At 40.2% G+C, this 22,503-nt stretch overlaps 1 protein-coding gene across 4 annotated transcripts in view; it reads right to left on the bottom strand.

The window, feature by feature from the left end:
* Positions 1-22,503, bottom strand: part of adcy8 (adenylate cyclase 8 (brain)) — a 125,422-nt gene that overhangs the window by 11,761 nt on the left and 91,158 nt on the right. For all 4 annotated transcript variants that reach the window (XM_078934413.1, XM_023965392.2, XM_078934411.1 and 1 more), the window contains 2 exons: positions 10,667-10,825; positions 525-671 (listed from right to left, as the gene is read on the bottom strand). In XM_078934413.1, coding sequence (XP_078790539.1) covers positions 525-671; positions 10,667-10,825 — 306 coding nt within the window. The remainder of the gene's footprint in view (positions 1-524; positions 672-10,666; positions 10,826-22,503) is intronic.

Below are 22,503 nucleotides of genomic sequence, written 5' to 3' on the forward strand. Positions count from 1 at the left end.
CTTCCTCGTTTCTGTTTCTCTTTTTGGAAGCGAGATTGTTTCAGGGCTTTTCAGGATACTCAACATTTCCAAACAGCTTGAAAGCATAACTGTATAAAACTATTTCCTGTTTTACTTTGCTGTGGTTTTTATTTTTTATGAATCAATCGTCTGAATTTTAAAGCCATAACCTTTACAGCTCACAAGCAAAGAATCCAATTATTTAACTTAGGATTTGCAACAGTTATTTTTTGTTTTTTTGCTTTAGTAGATATTTTTTTAAGAAAAACAACACATCACCACTCTATATCCACACTTACTATCTGTCAGTTCAGGGCAGCAGGAAAAAGAAATGATCAAGAATTACATGAAATAAAGTTTTTTTTTGTGGGAAACTGAATGTTTTAACCAGGAAATGAATAGTAAAGTGTGTAGATGAAGAAATTGCTTAAAAGAAGCCTGAATTTCCAATTATTTCTGTTCTGTTCCTGCTGCAGTGAAAGCAGTTATCAGAGTCCTGTACTCTAATAAAGTAAAAGCCTCACCTCATCAAAGTCGGCGATGATTTCGTTCAGGAGCCGCAGGCACTCCACCCCCTGGTTGTTCATCTCGGTCTGGGAGTAGAAGTCTGCGAATCCCGGGATGGAGGCGAACATCACGCCCACGGCGTCGTACGACTGGGAGTACAGCTCCTGCGGAGACGGGAATCCACACATGAGCTTCTGCTACAACGGCTCCTCACTGAACGGAACTACTGTCTGTTTACGTTGCTGCTGTGATAAGGTTGTTTTTTCTACCAAATATCCAAAAAACTTGCTACAGATTTTAGCTTTTTTAGTTTAAGATGAAATAACGAGAACATCCATTATTGGATTAGAGTGAAATTTTGCAGCAGAGTACGTTTTTTAGATCTTGTTTAGAATTTTTAACAAATGACTACAATTTTTTCAAAGATCTAATATTGAATGAATATGAAACATAAAGTTTGAATAAATGAGGCAAACAAAAAAATAATTCCCAGTTTAAAGCAGACCAGGAAGTTCAAAAAGTTGCAGTTCTTCCAGAGACCACCAGAGTGAGGTTCCACTCCAAGTGGTATTGTGGTAAAACTCAAATTTTATGCCCAACAATAATCATATGTACAGCTTGGTGTTCAACCCTTTTTGACTGTTATTGCTTTGATTTCCACTCATGACAACAATGGACTGGCCTTTACCAGGCTGAAGTGGGCGTCTGTTTTTTTTTTTTTTTTTGCAGTTTCCTTTCAGTTTATCTTCATTCTCTATAAAAAAAATCTACAGTTGGTTTAAACCTTATTTGTACATTAGATTTAGTGTAAGAACCATTAAAATGGGATGTAGATGATCCCTTAACCTTCAGGGGGCCAAAATCCTAAATAAGCTGAAGGTTGCGGGTCAAACAGGATGTTTTTATTGAAAACACTAAAACTAAATTTTTAAAGTTTTTTTTTTTTTACATACATATGAAAAAAAATACACAGAAAATATTATTCTGGAATAAATAAACTTAAACCTTAAATAATTTACAATATTTTTCTCTCCATAAAACTATATCCTGTTAAAATTATACAAGTTAAAAGAAAAATACATTAACATTTCTTTACTCCTATGTCAAAATTACACAAATTCAAAATAGGAATATGCTGCATAACAAAACAAACAAAAGCTTTAATTAGGAATCCAATTCATGTTTTTCAGCAATAAATTAAATTCTGTTTTTTTGCTCTTGTGTCATTTCATCAGAGCTTGACGCCTCGCATTTTTTGTCAATGTATGGCATGAACGCAGCATAAGACAAGAGGGCACCACCTAGAGGTAAAATATAAAAACACACCAAAGACAAATGATGTAGTTAGTTGTGGAAAACGAAAACGTGGGAGACTTTGACCTTAAAACCTTTTCACAAAGATGATCCTGCAAAAACTAGAAAATAAAGGTATTTCTCACAAAAAAGAACTACACATTCATGGTCCATAGCAGGGGTGCCAGAATCCAGGCCTCAAGGGCCAATGTCCTACATGGTTTTCTACCATCCTGTCATTGAAGCTGTCCAGAATCCCTGTCAGACCCAGACTACATAAATCTGGGTGGTTGCCATGGAATCATCAGGAGGCCACTGCAGCAAACCAAAAATCCTCCCCCTCCACTCTGTGTTAAACAGACACTTATTGAGGCTTTTTCCTTTTTAAGACACCGGTCATCGTGGATTCTTACGACCTGAAAGAAGGTGGAGGAGGTGGGTTCATGTATTAGTTGGATGTGTTTGGGTTTGCTTAAGCCAAAATGAGAAATGGGCAATTAGAATATGATCTAATGCAGCTCTGCATTGTCTGGGTGCACATGGCTCAGGAGAGTCTTTTTGTTGCAGCTTCTGAGGAAAAAAAAACTCCCAAAACTAGATGTCTGTTTTTGCACCCACAGTTTCTTTGACTCAGAGCACTATACATTTTCTCCATTAGGGGGCAGTGTTGATTCAGTGTTGCAGGGCTGCTGACATGAAAAAGCATGCTCCCACAAACCAGCGTGACATACTTTAAGTCATGGTTTCATTAGGAGAATATTGTAATAACAGGCTAAACACACCGACCAGCCACAAATCCACATTTTAAAGTGAATAATTTAGCAGCCGATCGGCTTCTTCACGGTTCCAAAAGCAATTCCACACTTGTGAAAGTAGGACTTTGGTGGGACGTCCCCCCAGATTGTGGAAAAGCCTAATGAGCTCAGTCAAAGCTGCGCACCGAAAGTGGCTTTTAGTGGTAAGCCTTTCATTTCTCCTCAGATGCGTGTCAGTCATTGAGCTTTTCCCGCCAGTTGAAGCGCTTCCATTTTTCATGAGTGCAAACGGGAAACAAATCAAGACGGGATGTGCTTTCCTCGACGCTTTGGCAGCCGCTCCAACACTCAAGATCACAGAAAGGCTAGATGCTGTGAGGCTAGATGTTTGGGAATGACTGGCACCAAACCTGACCGACTCCAACCACGAGACGCGTGAAGCTCCAGCAGCTGCCTCACCTCTGACGGGGGGTCAAGCTATGGAGCCCAGAAGAGGAGGGGAACAGTTCTGCAGATCGCCTCGTCCCCCTTTTTTGTGCTGCAGTCAAGGTGGTTGCCATGGTGACACAGCAAGCCTTGACTCAAGAAAGAAAAACCCAGAGAGAAGCAGCCACCACCCCTGCTGCTGCCCACTGATCTCAGTCAGTTTGGATGAGCGTGTTAGATGAATGCACTGAAAACACTTTTTTCTCTTTGTAACCAAAAATCAAACAAACACAAAACTAAAGAGGTGATTTGTGGATCTAAAATGTTCTTTTGCTGAAGATTTGTACTCAATATGTGAGGACGTGTCTGGTTTGCTGTCATTGTCTCCGTCTACTTTAATTCTTTGACATGTGTTTGGTTTGTTGGCGTCAAGATTCTGTTGTGCTTCTGTTGCACATGTGGTGATCACACCTGCAGTCGGTTCAGACTCATCTCAGCTCTTTCTGAACCGTCCCGCAGTTCACTTTTGAGTCTTCAGTCTCAGACCTTTGGTGCTTTTTCAGTTTCCGTTCGCCTCCTGCTCTCTTCCACACACAATGGACGCAGGTGATCATAGCGGGTCAGAATCGCAGGAAACTATCAGGACTTGGTTGGAGACTTCCTGGAGCTCAGATTTAGAATTTCTTCATGATTTGGACATTGTTCTCTGTATTTTAAATGATTGTTGTTGTTGTTTTGAAGGAGTTGAGTCTTGGCTGCTACTGGTGAGCTCCTGCATGAGGTTTTTTTTTTTGTTTTTTTTTTTGGTTTGCTCCTTTTGCTGTGCTGTGTGTTTTGTGAAAGAGCCCCCTTTCTCACTCTGAGGGTCTCACTCCTTTAATATTTGCTGCTTTCCTTCCTTTTTTTCAACATTTAGTGCTTCACCTGTCATCATCCTCACCTTTCATCACGAGCTGCATACTTATGATAAAAAACATTTGTCCCCTGCCTTCGTCTACATTTGGCCGGGTTAGGCTCAAGCAGTCCCCGAAAGGGACAAAAACAGGCTTCAAAGATGAATGGAATCTAGTCCCTAAAAGCACACATGGTCTAGGTAATATTATTTTGTTGTTTATAGGACTTGAAACATTCAATGGTAATACTTGGACTTGACTTGAGACATGCCTACTTTTGACTTGGGACTTGACTCGGACTTGAGGACAAAGACTTGGTTCTTACTCTGTTATTTGTCAGAAGAACCATTTTTGCTTTGATACCTTTTTCTTAATATCTTAACATCTTGCTAATCCTATTTTTCTTTATTTTATTTTTATTGTAAGTTATTCAAGTTATAAACGGACCAATCAGATACCTCAGTAAAAGCATGTGGTGCCATCTTTTGGTGCCCACGTCAAGTCTTCGATTAACAGATTCTCCTAAACATGCTTTCTATAGAAGGGGTGCGGACTTCCAACAAGCTCAGTCCTGATTGGCTACAGTAGTTGCCCAAGGAACGTGACTCAGACCGACTCGGACCACTCAATGTCTCATAAGTTTACACTTAAGTGGGAGTAACGAGTTTTCCCTTTCTGCATGACTTTTTAAAGTTATAAAACCGATGTTATGTATTTTCTGTGCGCTTGCAGCTTAGCGTTAACATGGATGACCCGCGACTATTGATGACATCATCGAGTGGTAGTATCGTCGGAATTTTGGATTTGGCCTGGCTGTCTGCAGGTGAAAAATGGACAAACCTGTGTGGGGCATTGCAGGCGACCTGCAGGGAAATTTAAGCTCATAGACCACTAGGTGATTTCTTAGGGGGAAAATGTTCATGCACAACGTGTAAGGGTAAGCCTGAAATAGATGAAGCGCAGGTATTTTCAACCCCCCCCATATTTTTGGTACTTCTCAAGGAGCGTGTTAGTTTTGTTCAACTGGCAATTGTGCTCTTCTTGCCTGCAGCTTTGCTTCTAAAAGAATGTGGCACAAGAACAGCATCACACGTACGTTATAAGAGTGAGTAACTTATGTTATCCTTACAAATACTTTTACCACACGCATGACACTCATTTGTTTTCAATGCCATCTGTTGAAAACACCTGCATTCCCCTTAACCCTTGTGCTATCCTATGGGGTCCAGATGACCCGATCCTTACATTGATGTGTTATTCCTACCATGACAAAGGTGGACAAAGGTGGAAAGATTTCATGTAATCCATGGACACCAGTGAAGATCACAAATCATTGGAGAAAAAAGGTTTAGCACACTGTCTAGTGGGTCTAGATGACCCAACTCCCAATGTTAAAGTGCCTAGGATAGCACAAGGGTTACGATGTAGCCTCTCTTCTCTATGAGCCTCCACAGGTCCGGGACCCGTGAACCAGTGCGGATGACTAATGTTTTACCTAAAGCTACCATTAGAGTCCACATTCTGTTTTTATTTATCTCTGTTATGTTTGAGGTGACTCTCCCAATCCTACAAAATATGTAGTGCTCGTCTCATTGATGTAAACAAAACAGCAATTGGAAAAATGGAGCTCATGTCTATCTCTGACAGCTTTTTGACAAATCTCCACCACCCTTCTGTGTTTCTGTACAAAGGGATGAGGGGGAGTTAAAAGAATTTGAAAAATCTGCTAACATGAAATATGACTTTTTTTCTGACATTTTCCGTCTGTTAATGTTTTATTCATTCATTTGGTCTTAATTGTTTTGAGGAAGTTTTTTCTGTGTTGAGCTATAAAATGTTGGAATTATGGGTAATAAGCAAACTTTTAGCTACTTAGTCCACCTAACAAAACTAAACAGGGTTAAGTTTGCTTTAAGATAACTCCAATCAATTGATCCATGTTTTTGAGTTGGTAACATAAAAATATTTTGTGTTTGTCGTCTTTCTGGAGGGCCAAACTGTGACTTCCTGCTGTTTTTCAGAGTAAAAGTCTAGGAATGTAAATAAAAGTGCTATTCCCTTATCCCATATTCTTTTGCAGGGAATGTCAGGCACAGTTGTGGGTATACTGAGCATCGGGGCGTCACATTATTGATCCCAAACCTCGTGATCTCCTCACGAGTCTCTGCTCTGCATCCTCAGGCCCACAACAATAAATAAACAGCCTGATTAAAAATGTAATACGTGATTAGGGCTCAAAGCATCCAAATGGATGCATTTTTAATCATGTTCTTTTAATTAGGAGAAGAACAAGCTCCTCTCCTGACAGTCATGATTCAACAGCTGCTCCACCTTTGTTGGGTGGGGGCAGGCGAGGACAACACAGCGATCTGACTTCATCCTGGGATAACTGTCCTCCCCGCCCAGCAGGACCATCCGTCAGCGGCGAGTCGATGAACCAGAGTAATGCAGTTTGGGAACCTGTGGTTACATTCATGAGGAGCTCCTTTCATTTTCACCTCATGACAACAGCTCCATCCAAACATCCCTTCAGCCTTTATCTTAACGGCTGGCGCTTCATTAAAGAGGAACCCTCATCAATAATGACAAACTCTCATTTTCAACAGTCATTAATCTTTCTCAAAATGCAATTAAAAGCAGCAACATTTGTCTTTTGGTTGCTGTTTCGCATCTGTGTGTGACTTTATCCAACCAGCAGAAGTCAAATGTTATCAGATGTTGTTCCTTTGAACAGAAATTGTGTGATATAATTATTTGAATCTTTTGTAATATAGAATTGGGCTGAACGGTGGTGCAGCGTTCAGGGTGTACTTCGCACTCAACCTACAGTAGTTGGAATTGATTCCAGCAACCTTATGACCCCAAAAGGATTCAGTGGGTTTTGAATTCATCTGACATAAAAACCTGAAGTTTCAGCAAATCCATCAGATTTGTTTATATGTTTTACTTTTATACTCATATTTTTTTTATATTTTATCTAGCTAACATTAGCGGTGCAACAAAAATGGTGAGCAATATTGTAGTTATCCAGTCCTGCAGATTTGATCCAGATTCCAGCTCAGACGAGGAAAACAAAGACGTACACAGATCTGTTTGTCTGCAAGTGGATCCATCAGAATGGAGCGGAGCCGGGCGCTTGTGGCCCACCCAGCATTAAATACATATATCTTTTTCCAAAAGCATTCTGTCTGCTACCGAATTACAACAATTTGAATAAAGAAATATTCAGAAAAAACCTTTTATCTTATTTTCTCTATAAATATCTTCCATCATCGGAAAGAGGCCACAAGAACATGTAAAAAACACACAAAAAAACATTTTCATGAGAGTGGGTCTTCAAAGACAATTGCAATTATTACTGTCATGTATGTACACAAACCTTTGTCTAACACTTGTTCCTATAAATGTTGTTTTTCCTGCTGAATCCTGATTATTCGCTACATTATTCACCTTTTACTATGTAATTTTCAGGATTTTACCTCTGGGTAAAATTGCTGGAAGATCTTGTGTCAAAAGCTGCATGTTTTCTCGTTATTCCCAAATGTTTGTGGATAATTGCTCAGATTTTGGCAACCAGTATGAACAAAGACAGGAAAACTTTTGAACTCTGTGGTTTGTTCAGTAAAAGCTACCATGTTGGATCAGAAGTCAAATGTGACTTTAACTTTAACTCCAATGTTAACAGTCTTTCGGCTGATTTAACACATGAACCATTGACGCACTTAATGTGATTCCAGCGGATTCTGAATAAATCACAGTTTTGCAACACTTTATGTTAGTAATGTGTTGCATTCCGGTGCAAGGCCGATATGAAAAGCCGCTTTCCTGCACATCAGAAACAGCTGATTTGCATTGATGGCGTGAACTGTCGAGGTGTTCCGGTCTGATTTAGGTTTTGCCAGTGACGTCTTTGGTGTTAAAAAGTTCATTTATAAACTTTATAAAAACTCTCCCCACTGCAGCTGTGCTCTATCCCAAAACTGTGGTTACTTGATGAACTGCACCTGGCTCCAGTTACTTTTATTTTTAGAAGTTCTTTTTCGTCATCCTGACAAATTTTAGCTCAAAATGGTGCCCTGCACAAACAAGACATGTTTAAATGATCCTTTTTTTCTTAATGTGAGGAACATTTGAGCAAGCCTTTGAGACTGCATATGAAAGTTTGAGTTTCCTCAGCATAAACCTTCAAATTTGCACTGTTACTATGACAACACTCTACAAAGTGCAGTCATGAGAACAATTGGAACAAACTGTAATCATTTAGGGAAACTTTCACATTAGCAGCTTCAGAATCAAACAAAACATCAGCTTTTTAATGCATGACACTGTGGCAGTGTGAGTTCAACTCCACTTAAAGGTGAAATTCATTTCTTAAATTTCTTCCTATTGCTAATCAGAAAAACGTCTGTCGGCCTAAAACAAGCAGAAAAAGTTCCATGCAGAAAATGGAACATGAAATTGTCAAAGACAAGAACTTCTTGGAGCTTGACTCCTCAAAGCTGAGGTCAGCTGACTCACCGCCGTGACTGAGAGACAGCTGAATGTGTTCTCTGCTGACAAGCCCTTATTAAAATCAAATCAAAGCACGCCGGCAGAAAGCTCAACAAAGATTTCCGGCTGGATGAACCGCCCAGACGATTTTCCCTGCTCTCAGAAAAGCAGCTCCTCTGCCTTTTCTTCTCCCTAAACACCAAAACCCTACAGAAGTTTTGTCTATGTAGCTGCTTCACGAATGCTGGCCAGCTTCTGAATCGGCGTTGGGTTGTGCACCATCCAGTCACAGAAGAGTTTAATAAAAAATGTCATTTTACACACGGATGGTTGACAAAGGAGGGCCTGCGCTTGTTTCAGGGTCCATCCATCATCTTTGCCATTTGCACTCAGAACATCTGACTTAAACTCCAATTTATTAAGAGAACGCTGAAAAGCAGACTAAAGGGACGTTAATATACCAAAGCCCATTAGTGGGAACCATCAGCAGTTTCCAGACGGATGTTCCATAGATGAGAATGTAGATTGCTTGCAGTCAGTTTAGCTTTCAAACTTCTTCACGGCAGAAGACAAAATCGTCACAAAAGAGTATAAGCTTATCGTAACAATCAGAGGGAATTTAGTTTACAGTCATGAATACATTCATAATTCTTGAAAGCTTGTTATACAATGGTTCGGGTAAATACTCGATTCTGATTGGTTAAAAGATGTCCATTAAAAAAATTGATAACATACACCTACAAGAGAAGTGCCGGTAAAATATCCTGAATGTTCTATTTTATCGCAATCACCTAAATGCCAGTTAGTAACCAGAACAGAAACATATGTTTACACAGGTTATTCCAGTATCACAACTGCAAGAGAGCAGAAAATATATCTCCGTCCTAGGAATTTAGGACACTACATGTGGGTTTTGTTTTTTTGAAACAAACTTTTGCTTCATCATCTGGTCATAAAAAAGCGATGAGGTGAAATTTCCCTCTGAAATGATGCTTTGTTCCACTAACCACGACCTTCAGCATACAGACCCCTTTCCTCCGCTATCATCATGACAACCCGTCACACTGCGTATCAAATAGTCAGCTAAAACTGATGTAAATGTAAAAAAAAAACACGATTAAAGTACTATTAACTGATTTAATATTTATTTATATTGTAAGTGTCCATGGTTAAAGCAGGATAGGTGTCTGATGGTTAACGCCTCAGTGTTTTCCATTTTTATCTTATAATGGACATCTTATCGGGCATTATCCCCTACTTATCCAAAAGATTTAGGAAATATCTATAGGAAATATTATGTTTATGGTTTGTTTTGCCTTTTAAGAAAAGCTTTCTTGAAAAAGTTTTTTTTTAATTCAAATAACATAGATGCAAAAACAGACATACAATGGACTGATGATCAGTGAAGAACCTCAACGACTCTTAAAGGGCCTATATCATGGGAGAACCCCAAAGTGAAAGATCATGTGAAATCAACTTTTTGATCTTTTAATTGTATTATAATGTTCATTCCTAACAAAAAGACACCCCAAAGCGGTATTTTGATCTTTTTCATACATCTCAGAGTATTCCTCTAAAAACCTGCGCTCTGAGCACCAGACCCCCCTGATCAACAAAAGCGAGGGGGTTCTCACATTGTGACGTCATAAAGTGAGGAACAGCCCCTTCCAGGAAAGGACTGTGCTGCCAGCTTTGCCCACAGGCTAACATACACACACGCACACTTTCTCCACAAAGCTAGCTGTGATCTGCAAAAACACTTCATTTGCATTAAAAAAATCATACTTTAGTGTTCCAAAGGTAATATATCATCATGGATATAGTTTACTTTGAAAGGCATACAAACAGTATATAGGGCACCTGAATGGTAAAAAATAAAGATGGGGGGTGTTTTTTTCCAGCCTCAACATAATTCTGAAAAAGGACAATAATGTGAAAGGGATTAGTAAAAGTGAGAGTTTTCAAAGAAACACAATCCCAATAGTGCAAAAATATGTGCTGTTTTCAAACCAAAACAGGTGGTTTACAAACACATTGCCATTAATAGAATTGAAGCAATAATATTCAATAAGGATTTTACACTAAGTTGTAATAAACTGCATCTTTGGTTTGGTCTTCGAGTTGGACTTCCTAAGATGACAGTCAACGATAATTAGGTACCCAATGAAACCAACCTCCAGTGGTCACTAGAGGACCAGCATCATTTGATACTCAGGGTTGTTTCCCGTTTGGGAATTGAAGTTAAGAGCTTTTCGTAACAGATTTTTTGGGGGTCGATGTGGGAGTGGGTTTCCTACAGACCTCATTGTCCCGGTCCTTCTCCAGGAAGTGCCGGGCCACGTGGCTGGGTAAGATGTTCCTCAGCATGTTCTCGTTGTGCTCTCGCAGCTCCTTCATCTCGTTGATCTCCTCTTTGGCCTGGACCCGCCACAGGAAGTCCAGCCGTGCTGTGTACTCCAGCTGAGAAAGCAAAAAAAACAAAAGCTCAGAAAAAAAAGTGGCTAATGCAATCTTAACATCATCCGAAAGTTAAGTCAAAAGTGGCAGAATAGTAGAACATACAAGTAAACAGAGTGAAAAAAACAATCTGAAACATAAAGATATAAGTATCATCCAGCAACTGCAGGTTACATTGAAGACATCTGTTCTTGGTTGGTTGAGCATGGGTACCCACCTACCATCCCAACAACATCATCAAGTTTACAGATTACACAACCATTGTGATTGTCAGCACCAACACATGGAGGCAGACTACAGGAAAGAGGTGAACCATCTGGTCCAGGGGTGCAGATTTTGCTAACTGTAAACTGTTTTTTTTTTAGAACAACAGTCCCTGATAGCACTCAGTCTGATAGATGTTTATCATCAATGTTTGATCACACCCCAGGACCCCGAATCAAGCCAAAGCCCTGACCAAGCTACACCCTAGTACCCAGAGCCAACCAGAAGTCCTGGGACCCCGTCCCAAGCCAAACCCCTGACTCAGCTACACCCTATTCAATTCAATTTCAATTCAATTTTATTTGTATAGCCCAAAATCACAACAACAGTCGTCTCGATGGGCTTCGAAGTAAAACATGAAATCAAAAGGATCACGAATACAAAGAGTTCAATAGAAAAATACTAAAATGAACTAACAAACTGACTAAGCTATACTGGCATCCCTGCCCTTAGACCCCCCTTCGCGGTAAGGAAAAACTCCCAAAAAAACCGGATTCCGGAAAAAACGAAGAAACCTCAGGGGTGCCCACATGAAGGAGGGATCCTCCCCCAGGACGGACAGGCGATTTACCAGAAATCTTAGAGAAGAATTAACTTATCTAAATCTACAACTACATATATAAAAGTCCAGCAGACGAGCTTCATCCAGCCGTGGTTATCGGGACAGTCAAAGGCGCGAGTCGAGCCGGAGACAGGAACCACAGCCAGGTGTAGGAGCAGGAGCAGAGACGAGGTACTCGGTCAGGTACAGAGCAGAGACGAGCCAGAGATGAGCCAGAGGCAGGATCCACAGCCAGGTGTAGGAGTAGGAGCAAAGGCGAGGTAAACGGTCAGGAACTGGAGCACGGATGAGCCAACTGGAGTCTGGAAGCACTCCCACTCCCCAGGAGGGGAGAGGAAAAGAGGGACAATACATGAATCGCACTGCACCAAACAGAGGCATGGAGAACTAAATGATAAATTATGATCAAGAATAGAGGAGAGGAAGGGTAGAAGTAAAAAAGGAAAGAGGACAGAACCCCAGTGTACCATAGTTACCCCAGCTTCATCTTCTAGCAGCCTTTTAAAAGAAATAGTTATTATTAAGTTTAATTTAAACAAACTAACATTAAGTTAAATAATCTCTGAATACTAACTAGTCTGACAATAAGCCTGTCCAAAGAGGAATGTTTTCAGTCTAGCTTTGAATGTAGAAACTGAGTCGGCCTCTCTTATATGAGCTGGGAGTTTATTCCATAAGACAGGGGCTTGGTGGCTAAACGCTCTACCTCCAACCGTACTTTTACCAATTCTAGGAACCACAAGCAGTCCTGCATTTTGCAAGCGAAGTGTTCTGATTGGTTGGTAAGGGACTATGAGGTCCTTAATATAGGACGGGGCCATTCCATGTAAGGCCTTATAGGTTAACAGGAGGATCTTGAACTTAATTCTAGAATCAACTGGGAGCCAATGGAGCGAAACTAACACAGGAGTGATGTGATCTCTTCTGCTGGTTCCAGCTAACAATCTAGCAGCTGCGTTCTGAACAAGCTGGAGACTTCTTAAGGAACTCTTAGGACACGCTGCTAACAAAGAGTTACAGTAATCCAGCCTCGACGTAACAAATGCATGGATGAGTTTTTCAGCATCACTCTTAGAAAGTATATTTCTGATCTTAGCAATATTCCGCAGGTGAAAAAAGGCAGTTCTACACGCCTGAGATATATGAGCCTTAAATGATAAATCCTGGTCAAGTAAAACCCCAAGGTTTCTAACTGTGGAATTGGGGGCTATACTTATACCATCCAGGGAGACTATCTGAGCAGACAGAGCATCTCTGAGGTTTTTAGGACCAAGTATAATGACCTCAGTTTTTTCTGGGTTCAAGAGGAGGTAATTAATTGTCATCCAGGTCTTGATGTCACTGATGCAGGCGTTCAGTTTCTCTATCTGGTCATTCTGGTCAGGCTTCATGGATAAATACAACTGCGTATCGTCGGCATAACAATGAAAATTAATGCTGTGTTTCCTGATTATGTTTCCTAGGGGTAACATATAAAGCGTAAACAGGATCGGTCCCAAGACTGAGCCCTGTGGGACTCCATAGTTGACTCGAGTGCACTGAGAGGAATGGCCATTTACATTAACGAACTGATACCTATCAGACAGATAGGATTTAAACCACTGGAGAGCAGATCCTCTGATCCCTATGTCCTGCTCTAATCTATGGAGTAAAATACCGTGGTCGATAGTGTCAAAGGCAGCACTGAGGTCCAACAGGACCAGAATAGAAAGTAGTCCCTTTTCTGAGGCCAATAACAAGTCATTAGAGACTCTAACTAGTGCAGTTTCCGTACTGTGGTGAGGTCTAAACCCCGACTGAAAGTCTTCAAAGTGGCTGTTGTCCTGTAGGTGGCAGTAAAGCTGCTTAACTACAACTCTTTCTAGGATTTTAGAAATAAAGGGCAGGTTTGATATCGGTCTATAGTTGGCCAAGATGCTAGGATCCAAACTGGGCTTTTTCAGAAGAGGTTTAACAACTGCATATTTAAAAGACTGTGGCACGTAACCCGTTTCCAGAGAGGCATTTATCATTGTTAATATGGGATCATTAATTAGGGGAAAAGTTTCTTTAAAAAGTCTAGTGGGAATTGGGTCTAACAGACACGTTGAGGATTTGGAGGACGTAATAATTGATGTTATTTCCGCTTGATCCACAGCAGTGAAGCAGTCTAATGTTACAGAGGTTTCTATGGATGCCTCCATTTCTACCGCTTCAGCCTGTTCTGGGCTGATAGTAGGAATAACTTGATTTAACTTATGTCTAATATTTGAGATTTTACTATCGAAAAATGTAAGAAAATCATCAGAGCTGAGAGAAACAGGAACATCTGGTTCTACTGAGCTCTGACTGCGAGTTAATTTAGCTATAGTGCTAAAAAGAAATCTTGGATTGTTTCCATTCTCTGATATTAAGGTTGAATAGTACTGGCTTCTAGCTCTACGCAGAGCTTTTTTATAATTTAATAGGCTATGTTTCCAGATATCCAGAGACTGCTCTGAACCGGAGCGGCGCCATTCTCTTTCCAACTTACGGGTTTCTCGTTTAAGATTAAAACATATTTTGCAACGTTATATTAGCAGAAAAAGAATATGCCTTGAGTCAAAGGTAGCAGGCGCTTTCACGCGACTCCATATGAGTGCTTTTGTTTTTGCAGGTGTTCTCTAGTACCCAAAGCCAGCCCAAAGTCCTGATTCACCCTTAATACCGTACATTTTTCCGATTTAGTTTCTTTTGGATGGGATTCTAGTAAAGCTTCTAAGATCAAACCATCAAATGTGTCAAGTATAAGTGACAAATTGCAAGCCGTTAAGCAGATATGATGAATGTTAGTGAAGTTCAAGATGTCTCTGGAGTTACAAAGGATCTAGAACAGTTTGGTGTCAGAAAACATATAAATGAAATTGCTCATGCTTTAGCCACATATGCAAATAGACTGGGAAACAATCAGGAGCTGTTATTCTAGATTCTAATCTGTATGATGTTCTTCCACACATCCACACAAAGAACCGAAAATGTTTGCTGTGAGAAAGAACGCCGCAGAGAGAAACAATTAATTTAGACTGGACCCGAAGCTTCAGCCGCAGTCTGTGGTTGGAAGCCAGGGGAGTTTATGCAGCCTGAGTGTAAGACAGAACAGAGGGTCTTTTTACTAGAAGAAAAGACCAAACCCCTCCAAACAAGAACACCTGCAAAAACAAAAGCACTCATATGGAGTCGCGTGAAAGCGCCTGCTACCTTTGACTCAAGGCATATTCTTTTTCTGCTAATATAACGTTGCAAAATATGTTTTAATCAAAGTCAGAAGACTTTTTTATATTTAAATCACAAAAAATTCAACTCTATTATGCAGGAAGTCTACAAACTGTTCCCTTTTCACGTTGGAAATATCTTATTCATATATATAGTTTCTTCTGAAGGGTTACATGCTGGAATTTGGGGTTGATGTTAAAGCATTTTAATAGATTCGTTTAATAGATTTCCTGCTTCAGAGCTGATTTCACTGGGATTTCACTACCTTCCTTCTTTCTAGGCTTTCAACAGTGCTCCAAACGCTTGATTCCTGCAGTCAAAGCAAGCCTGACGAGGGTCTACTCGCATTGATAGAAATCCTGAACTGTGCCTTTGAAACAAGCAGCTAAATCTCCAAATCCATTTAAAAAATGGATCAGTAATGAAACACGAGTGCACAATTCATCTGAAGCTCAGCCAAAAGGTTTTAATGAGCAACACAAACTGCTTTGGTAATTAATAATAATATTAAAATAGTTAAATGAATTCGAACTGTAACCCTTGATGCTTCATTTGTTCTCATCGAAAAAAAGAAATAAACTTTCAGAGCCAGATGTGCCTCAGAGTGTCTCCCTGACAGACTGAGACCGGAACCAGTTAGTCTGTCGTCAGGGAGAGCACCAGCCTGTGAGAGTAATTTTCAGTTTGATAGTAAATAGAAGACCTGCAGGGCTTGGATAATGAGATGGTGGTGAAAGCTTTTTACCAAATCATCAACTGATGTGGTTGCCGCTGTGGACAGAAGCTCTTTTCTGACCCTCAGGGAAACAATAGAATGTTTAGAAGACATAATAAACAATTTATTCATCAATAAAGCTTCCATCATCTCCCATGCCAATTTTGCTGCAGGAAGGATTCGCTATAAGTTAAGTTTCTTGCTCAGGTCTCACAGTCAGAACTCAAGGAAGCAGTCCTTGATTGGTTTATGTTGCCGGTAAGGCCATGTGATTGGCTGTTTACAGAAAGACAACTTTCAGGAGAGTTTTATTTGAAACTATGTATGAAAAAGAAACCATCATATGGACAGAAGCTGGTGGTAATGGACCTACAACCGAGTCAGAGAGCAGTTGTATTGGTTTCATAAAGACAAACTAATCTAACTTTAGTCATGAGTCCGTAAGTCTCCACCCAGGCTGGTTCATAGTCCTTTTGCCAATCTATACATTTGTAACAAGAGGCGGTTGGTCAACCCTTGCTTTTAAAAAGCTTCGTCAATGCCTCCATTATGAAAACAAGACTTCCACTGGTCTGCGTAGTGGTCTCCAACCCTGTTTCTCATGAGCTACCGCCTGCCCTGCTTGTTTTGCAGCTACCCCTGCTTCAGTAATTACTGGTCACCTGGATCAGTCAATCAGAAACTGGGTTCAGCAAATACTGATTAGCAACACGAGTGCCTTGTACAGGTTTGACAATTGTTTGGCCACAGACACTGTATGTACAGTAGCTATAAGGCCAGCTGTGACTAATGCTTACAAACGCCTTGAGTGTGGCGTAAGGGAACCATACAACAGCATCACCCGTATGTAATAGGTGTGTACAACTTACATTAGCCTTACAAATGCTTCGCAACACACTTAACACATATACGACAATGGGACACTCCATTTTCAACAATGAAAAACATCTGCACTTCCCTTAAGATGTGGTCGCTCCTCTCTATGACCCTCCACACACATGACAATAGTGTGTTCCATTTTCAATAAGTCTCACTTTCAAGACATACTTGCGCTCCCCTTAAAATGAATTTTGAACCAGCTGTTCCTCTATGCAACCCAAAAGCACAATCCCAAAAAATACATATAGTTACATATAACCATAGCTTTCATTTCTAGCTATACATGCCTTTCTCGCTGCCAAATACTGCAATTAGATATCCTGGGTGAATCAGAATGTTGAAAGTGTCATTTTAGATGAGGAAATGAGAGGAAAATGATTAAATGAATAATCCAGACAATCAGCAGTGATCAAGGCAGAAAACACACTTTGGGCCAAAACATAATAAGTCAGTCATTTTTGGAACATCTATGCAAACACTGCATTACCAGATAAAGCTCACACACTCGAAAGGTGTTTGTGTGTTACACAAAGCCGTCCTTTATTCGCCGGCACTTCGCTTGTGTTGATTGTTGCTTCGTTTGATTAATTTCCACTCGAAAAGGCGCGATTTCATGGATGGAAAATGGGAGGAAATGGTTTCTTTCATTGTCAGGATATCACACGCTGCTCTCACATCTCACAAGTGCTGAACCAGACGCTGTAATGAAAGGGCTGCGAGAAAGGATGAAGGGGAGAAACCATCCTCTCAATGTCCCTGTTCTAATTGGCTCTTTTCGGCATCACAATCGAATCACTTAGGTGTCCCGTGACAGAAACACTAATGTTTAACATCCTATGTATTCACCCAGTCTCTTGACAATGGGCGGCGGTACGGTGAGTCCTCATCAAAACAGAAGGAAAAGACTCAATTTTCATTTTGACGTCTAAAAAAAGCTTCATTATACCACTGCTTAGAATGACGGTTTATCCTTATGGCTTCACCTAGGCCTATGACAGGTCTGAATTCCAAAATATTCAAGTCTGGGAACCATTAGGCAGAGAGCCATCCATCTTAATCTTGTTTAATGAGTCTTCAACTTATGTATGTTCAGAAAACTACGTCAACCATTTCAGTCTGACTAAGGGCCAATTTGCTCAGCACTGTTGTAAATGATAAATGGTGTATACTTATATCACACTTTTCTGCTTTCCTTAAAGGCCCAAAGTGCTTTCCCGTCACAATCCCATTCACACACTGATGACTGCCGAACACTGGCGCCAACCTATAACTACCAGGAGGAATGTGGGGGTTCGGTGTCTTACCCAAGGACACTTGGACAAATAGGCTGCCAGGAACCGAACTGGCAATCTTCGAATCAGTGGTGAACCACTCTACCTCTGCACCAAGGCCGTTTTGCCTTATAGCAGCTTTATAAACCACCATTCCCCTTGAATACTGGTAAAAGAGTATAGAGAACTCTTTGAAAGGATGTCAAAGCTGTTAATAAACCCTCATGATTTCACTTCTGGAACCAGCTGGAAAGCGTTTACCACTTGGAGCTTCATGGTTGTAAAAATGAAACACATCTACCATTCCAACTAAAGCATTTGTTGTTGGATAAACTAAGTCCATCATGTTTTCTGCCTGCATAATGATGCTCACACTAAAAACACATTTCTGGATCAGCAGTTGATATCTTAAAGACTTTCCATTGCACTGTGCTCTTCAACCATGTGTATTAATTTATAATTGTACTCTTTTAGTTGTAATTTGTGTTTCTGTGACTCTTTGTTTTGTTTTTAGGGCAGTTATTGGGATATTAGCACAATTATGCAATCAAAACAGTCAGACAATGTGCTAGGACTACTCTACCCAGAATGCCTTAAGGGGGTTGCGAAAGGGAATTGGTTAAGAGGAGTTAATGGAAAGAATTCATGCACACCAGATTTCATACTACTGACTGTATATGAGAACTGGACTGAGTGAGTGTGACATCACTCATTGCAAATTGTTTGCAATGAACCTCCACATGCAGTTTTTATGCGATATGGGCCCATGATGGAACCAGACCAAGTCAGTGGGCAGTGATCGGTCATTGTTTCTGTGGCAACCACAATCAGGACTGAGCTTGTTACCATCTGAAAGAATCTGTCAGTTCAACGTTCCAAATACTTTTATGTAGGCATCTGATTGGTCAGTTTATAAATTGAATAACTTTTGCTACAGAAAAAAATATATATTTTTTTAATTAAAAAAATTAGGATTATCAAGTACATGTTAAAAAAACGGCAAGAATTGTTATTCTGACAAATAAAATGACTGAACAACAGCTGTTTATTTTTCTACAGAAGTCTGTGGAATTTTGGCTTCTTGGAGGCAGCAGGTTCTACCTGTTTGGAACATCAGTATTTATAGTAAATTTTTCATCTGTAAAGTGAACTGTCAAGTTTTTTGTAAACAAAATTATTTCAGTCAGACAATTCATGCAGTAAATAAGATTTATTTCCATATTTCTTTTAGTTTGGCATAACCATTCAGATACATAAAACATAGATCTCCATAGAAAACTTTGGGTATTAAACTACCCCTAACGGAGCTCACAGGTGGAAGCTGGAGAGGAGGGTGGGGTGACGAACGCAGAGCCTGAGGAAATGGAAGAGAGGATTGGACCGCACCTGGAACTTAAGTAAGACACTGAACAGGTGAGTTGATTAGACTGAACCGCCAGCAGGGAGGAGGAACCAGGTAAACGCACTGCTGAGCTGCCTGCCTGAAATACTCCCAGGGTCGTTCACTTTAAGTGTGCCTTTTATAACAGATTGTTTTTGTGAAGCACCTTAACTGTTCAGTGTGTGAGATGACTCCCTAAATGATGGATCATGAGCACAGTTTAGTTTTGATGTTTTTGCTGCTAAACTGTAGAGGTTTGAAGGCTGCAGCAGGCAGACTCCCCGCTTTTTCCTCGTTTGTTTTCATGGTTCTGATCCAGAAAACAGGGGTCCTTCCGAACCATGTTCTGCACACACTTTCTCTTTTTGTTTTTGTCTTTACTGAGATCCATCCAGATCCAGTGACTCCCGTGGAGTCGTGAGTGTTTGCAGGCCTCCTGCTGGGAACCCTCATTGTTTCTGTGAGGAACAAGTGGTCAAATTGACCTCATGGAAAATCTTTGCCACTGGAGGACTTCAAATACGGCTGCGTTCTACTTTCATGAGGGTAAAAAGACATTAAATTATGTGCACCCCCCATCTGTGACCGGTACTGAGCTGCTGATGACATGATCAAAGGTTGCCATAGAGAAAGCATGAAAGCAGCAGAGGTAGACCAGCTTCCTACCTCTTGCAGACCCTGTCTGCCCCCCCCTTTCTGAGAGCGGCTCGTCTGATACAGCACAAACGTACAGTTTGTTCCTGTTCAGCCTTAGATTTGCAGCAATAAAACTCAACAGGGGGTGTTATTTTATTTTATTTTTTTCCTTCTGGGTATAAAGAATGTGACCCCCCTGCTGGGCATTAAAAGCTTGGCTCAAAATGACTTAGTGTAATGTGGGGTGTTGGAATCAGGCGCTCAACAACAGAGGTGAATTGAACAGTTTATTGAAAAGAAATGGCAGATCTTAGAGTTGAGCAGGGCCGGATCCGAGAACAGGGACAAAGCTGGTACCAGAGAGCTGGGGCAGAGCTTGGTTTGAGAGTGGGAGCAGAACCGATGCAGAGCTTGGTCTGAGAGCTGGGTCTGGGGGTCTGAGAGCTGATGCAAAGCAATTTTTTTTCTAATGTTTTTTCCCTCTAATTTTTCATCTGTTAGTCAATATTTAAGAGCTCTCCTTCTGTCCTTCTTTTTTTAATAGATGGATGTGCTTGTTTGAGCATTTATGTGAACCTGTGAAACTCAGAGGAAGGAGGAAAAAGTAAGGAAATAAAGAGCGGTTCCCAACCGACCGCAAAGTCCATTCCCACAGTTTTTGTTAATGGTCTGTTCGGTTCATGCGTGATGTAAAAAAAAAAGAATTTCCAGCATCACTTTAAAGAAACAGCATTGAAGGACATTAGAGTATCTAATGAAGAATTTCACTGAAGCAAGAGCGACTGTTAACATTTAGGAGGATTCCAGGCTTCTCACCTCATGTTCAGTGCATCGACAAAAGAAAATGGCATTTTCTTCACAAACAGAAAAATGACTGCATTGGGGTTTTGATTCATCAAAATCTCAAAACTTACGAAATAAGACCATTTAAATAAAAGATTGGTGGCTATAATAAATTTTGCCAAGTGAGATAAATTGGAAATTAAGCTCGGTGGTAGGAGAATGATAAATCTAGCTTGATGATCTTGCTTTCCACCATAAACAAAAACCAATTCATGCTTCAATGCATAAATATTCCGTTTTAATCGAATTTTGCAAAAATCTAATTAAAGTAAAGCAATATTGTGAAGGTGAAGTCCACAAACACCAATTATCATTTACATAAGCTATGATATTTAACTATTTGATTTTCACTATTTCACAAAAACCCAAATGTCTGTTTTTTCCTGATTAAAACCGTTAAAAAAACAGCTTCCTAATGTTTTTCTGTCTCTGACTAAAGTTGAAACATGATTCAATCTGTAATGAGGTCATTTAAAAACTCCTTTACAAACAACTAGTTTGAACTTTTTAATTTAACGCTTGAGTGAATTCTTTAACTCGTGTTATAATTAGGTCATTTAATTCAACAAGGCCCTGGATAAGATGTCTATTAGCGGCTAAAGGTTAAGTCTCACTGTTGAACTGAGAAGAACTCCAAAGTGGAAACCATATATGGTCAATCTTTACTGCATTCTAAAGATGGTGTGGCTCTATAATGTTTCAGCATAGCTCCCGCTCAGAATGCAGGATTACTCTGAACAGGAGGCAGACCTGTACCTTTAAAGACCCAATCTGATGAAAATTGTGTTTTTTGATGTTTTTTACATGTTCTTATGGCATTTTTCTAATAATTAAGATTAGAATTACATTTCAGAGTATTTCTTTACTCAAACCGTGAATCAGGAGCAGATGAAAAATTGCTGTTTGACAGAGACTGTAGTTGTGATTGTTAACAGGATTCAGCGAGAACTGGAGGATAAACCTGCTAAACCCGCAGTGGCAACCGAAAGTTTAATAAAAAACTGTAGATTTGGAGACATCGATGTTGCAATTTTTCTTTAAAAAATAAATAAATCAGAAAACAGTTTAAAAAGTCCAACGCCTAAAGTATTTCTGTGTAAAATAGTGATAGAATTTGGCCGGTAAATTAAAAAAAAAAATCAACCAGCCAATTTGGACAGTAACTCAAAAGTGAAAAGGGGATTTCCTAATGAACTCCTGCTGAAACTCTGTCCTAGAAAACGCCACAGGTTTTTGATTTGGGTTAAAAACGCCATAATAGTGGGAGCACTTTTACAATAGTTTGAAAGATGATTAGAGTGGGACTTTAAGGCCGGGCTCAGAACTTTCACTTTTACTTTTTAAAATGATTTGTCTATGTGCCAAAAACACCTCTGGATGTATGCAGCAAGCGCCCTGCAGTGGCCGGGTCCACATCTGGATTCTGGTAACTTCATTGGAGCCTGGAGTACCCAAAGGGCGGCCGCTTGGTTTGGACAAGTGGGGTACAGTGGTGGCAATTAAATTATTATTTTAAAGGGATTACATCAGGTTTTGACTAAAAAAGACGTTTTTCAAGAAGCGGATAGATCCACATCTGCCATTACATTTTTTTCATGTAAACGAAGAATACTTATTTCTGCACCTTGACACTGAAAAACAATTTAGAATATGTACGCCCTGGACAAGTTGCCAGTCTGTTGCAGCGCCACACAATCACACACATGCACAATTGGGGGCAACTTAGAGATACCGGTGAACCTATGAAGCATGTTTTTGGACTTTGGAAGAAAACTGGAGTTCCCAGAGGAAACCCATGCATGCACAAGGAGAACATGCAAACACCACAAGAAAGAAATCCGCCGGGATTTGAACCAGGGCTAACCACTACCCCACCCGGCACCCGGAGTCATGTCCACA

The sequence above is a fragment of the Oryzias latipes genome, chromosome 17 (assembly GCF_053564925.1).
Source record: "Oryzias latipes strain Hd-rR chromosome 17, Olatipes_Hd-rR_3.1".
NCBI lineage: Eukaryota > Metazoa > Chordata > Actinopteri > Beloniformes > Adrianichthyidae > Oryzias > Oryzias latipes.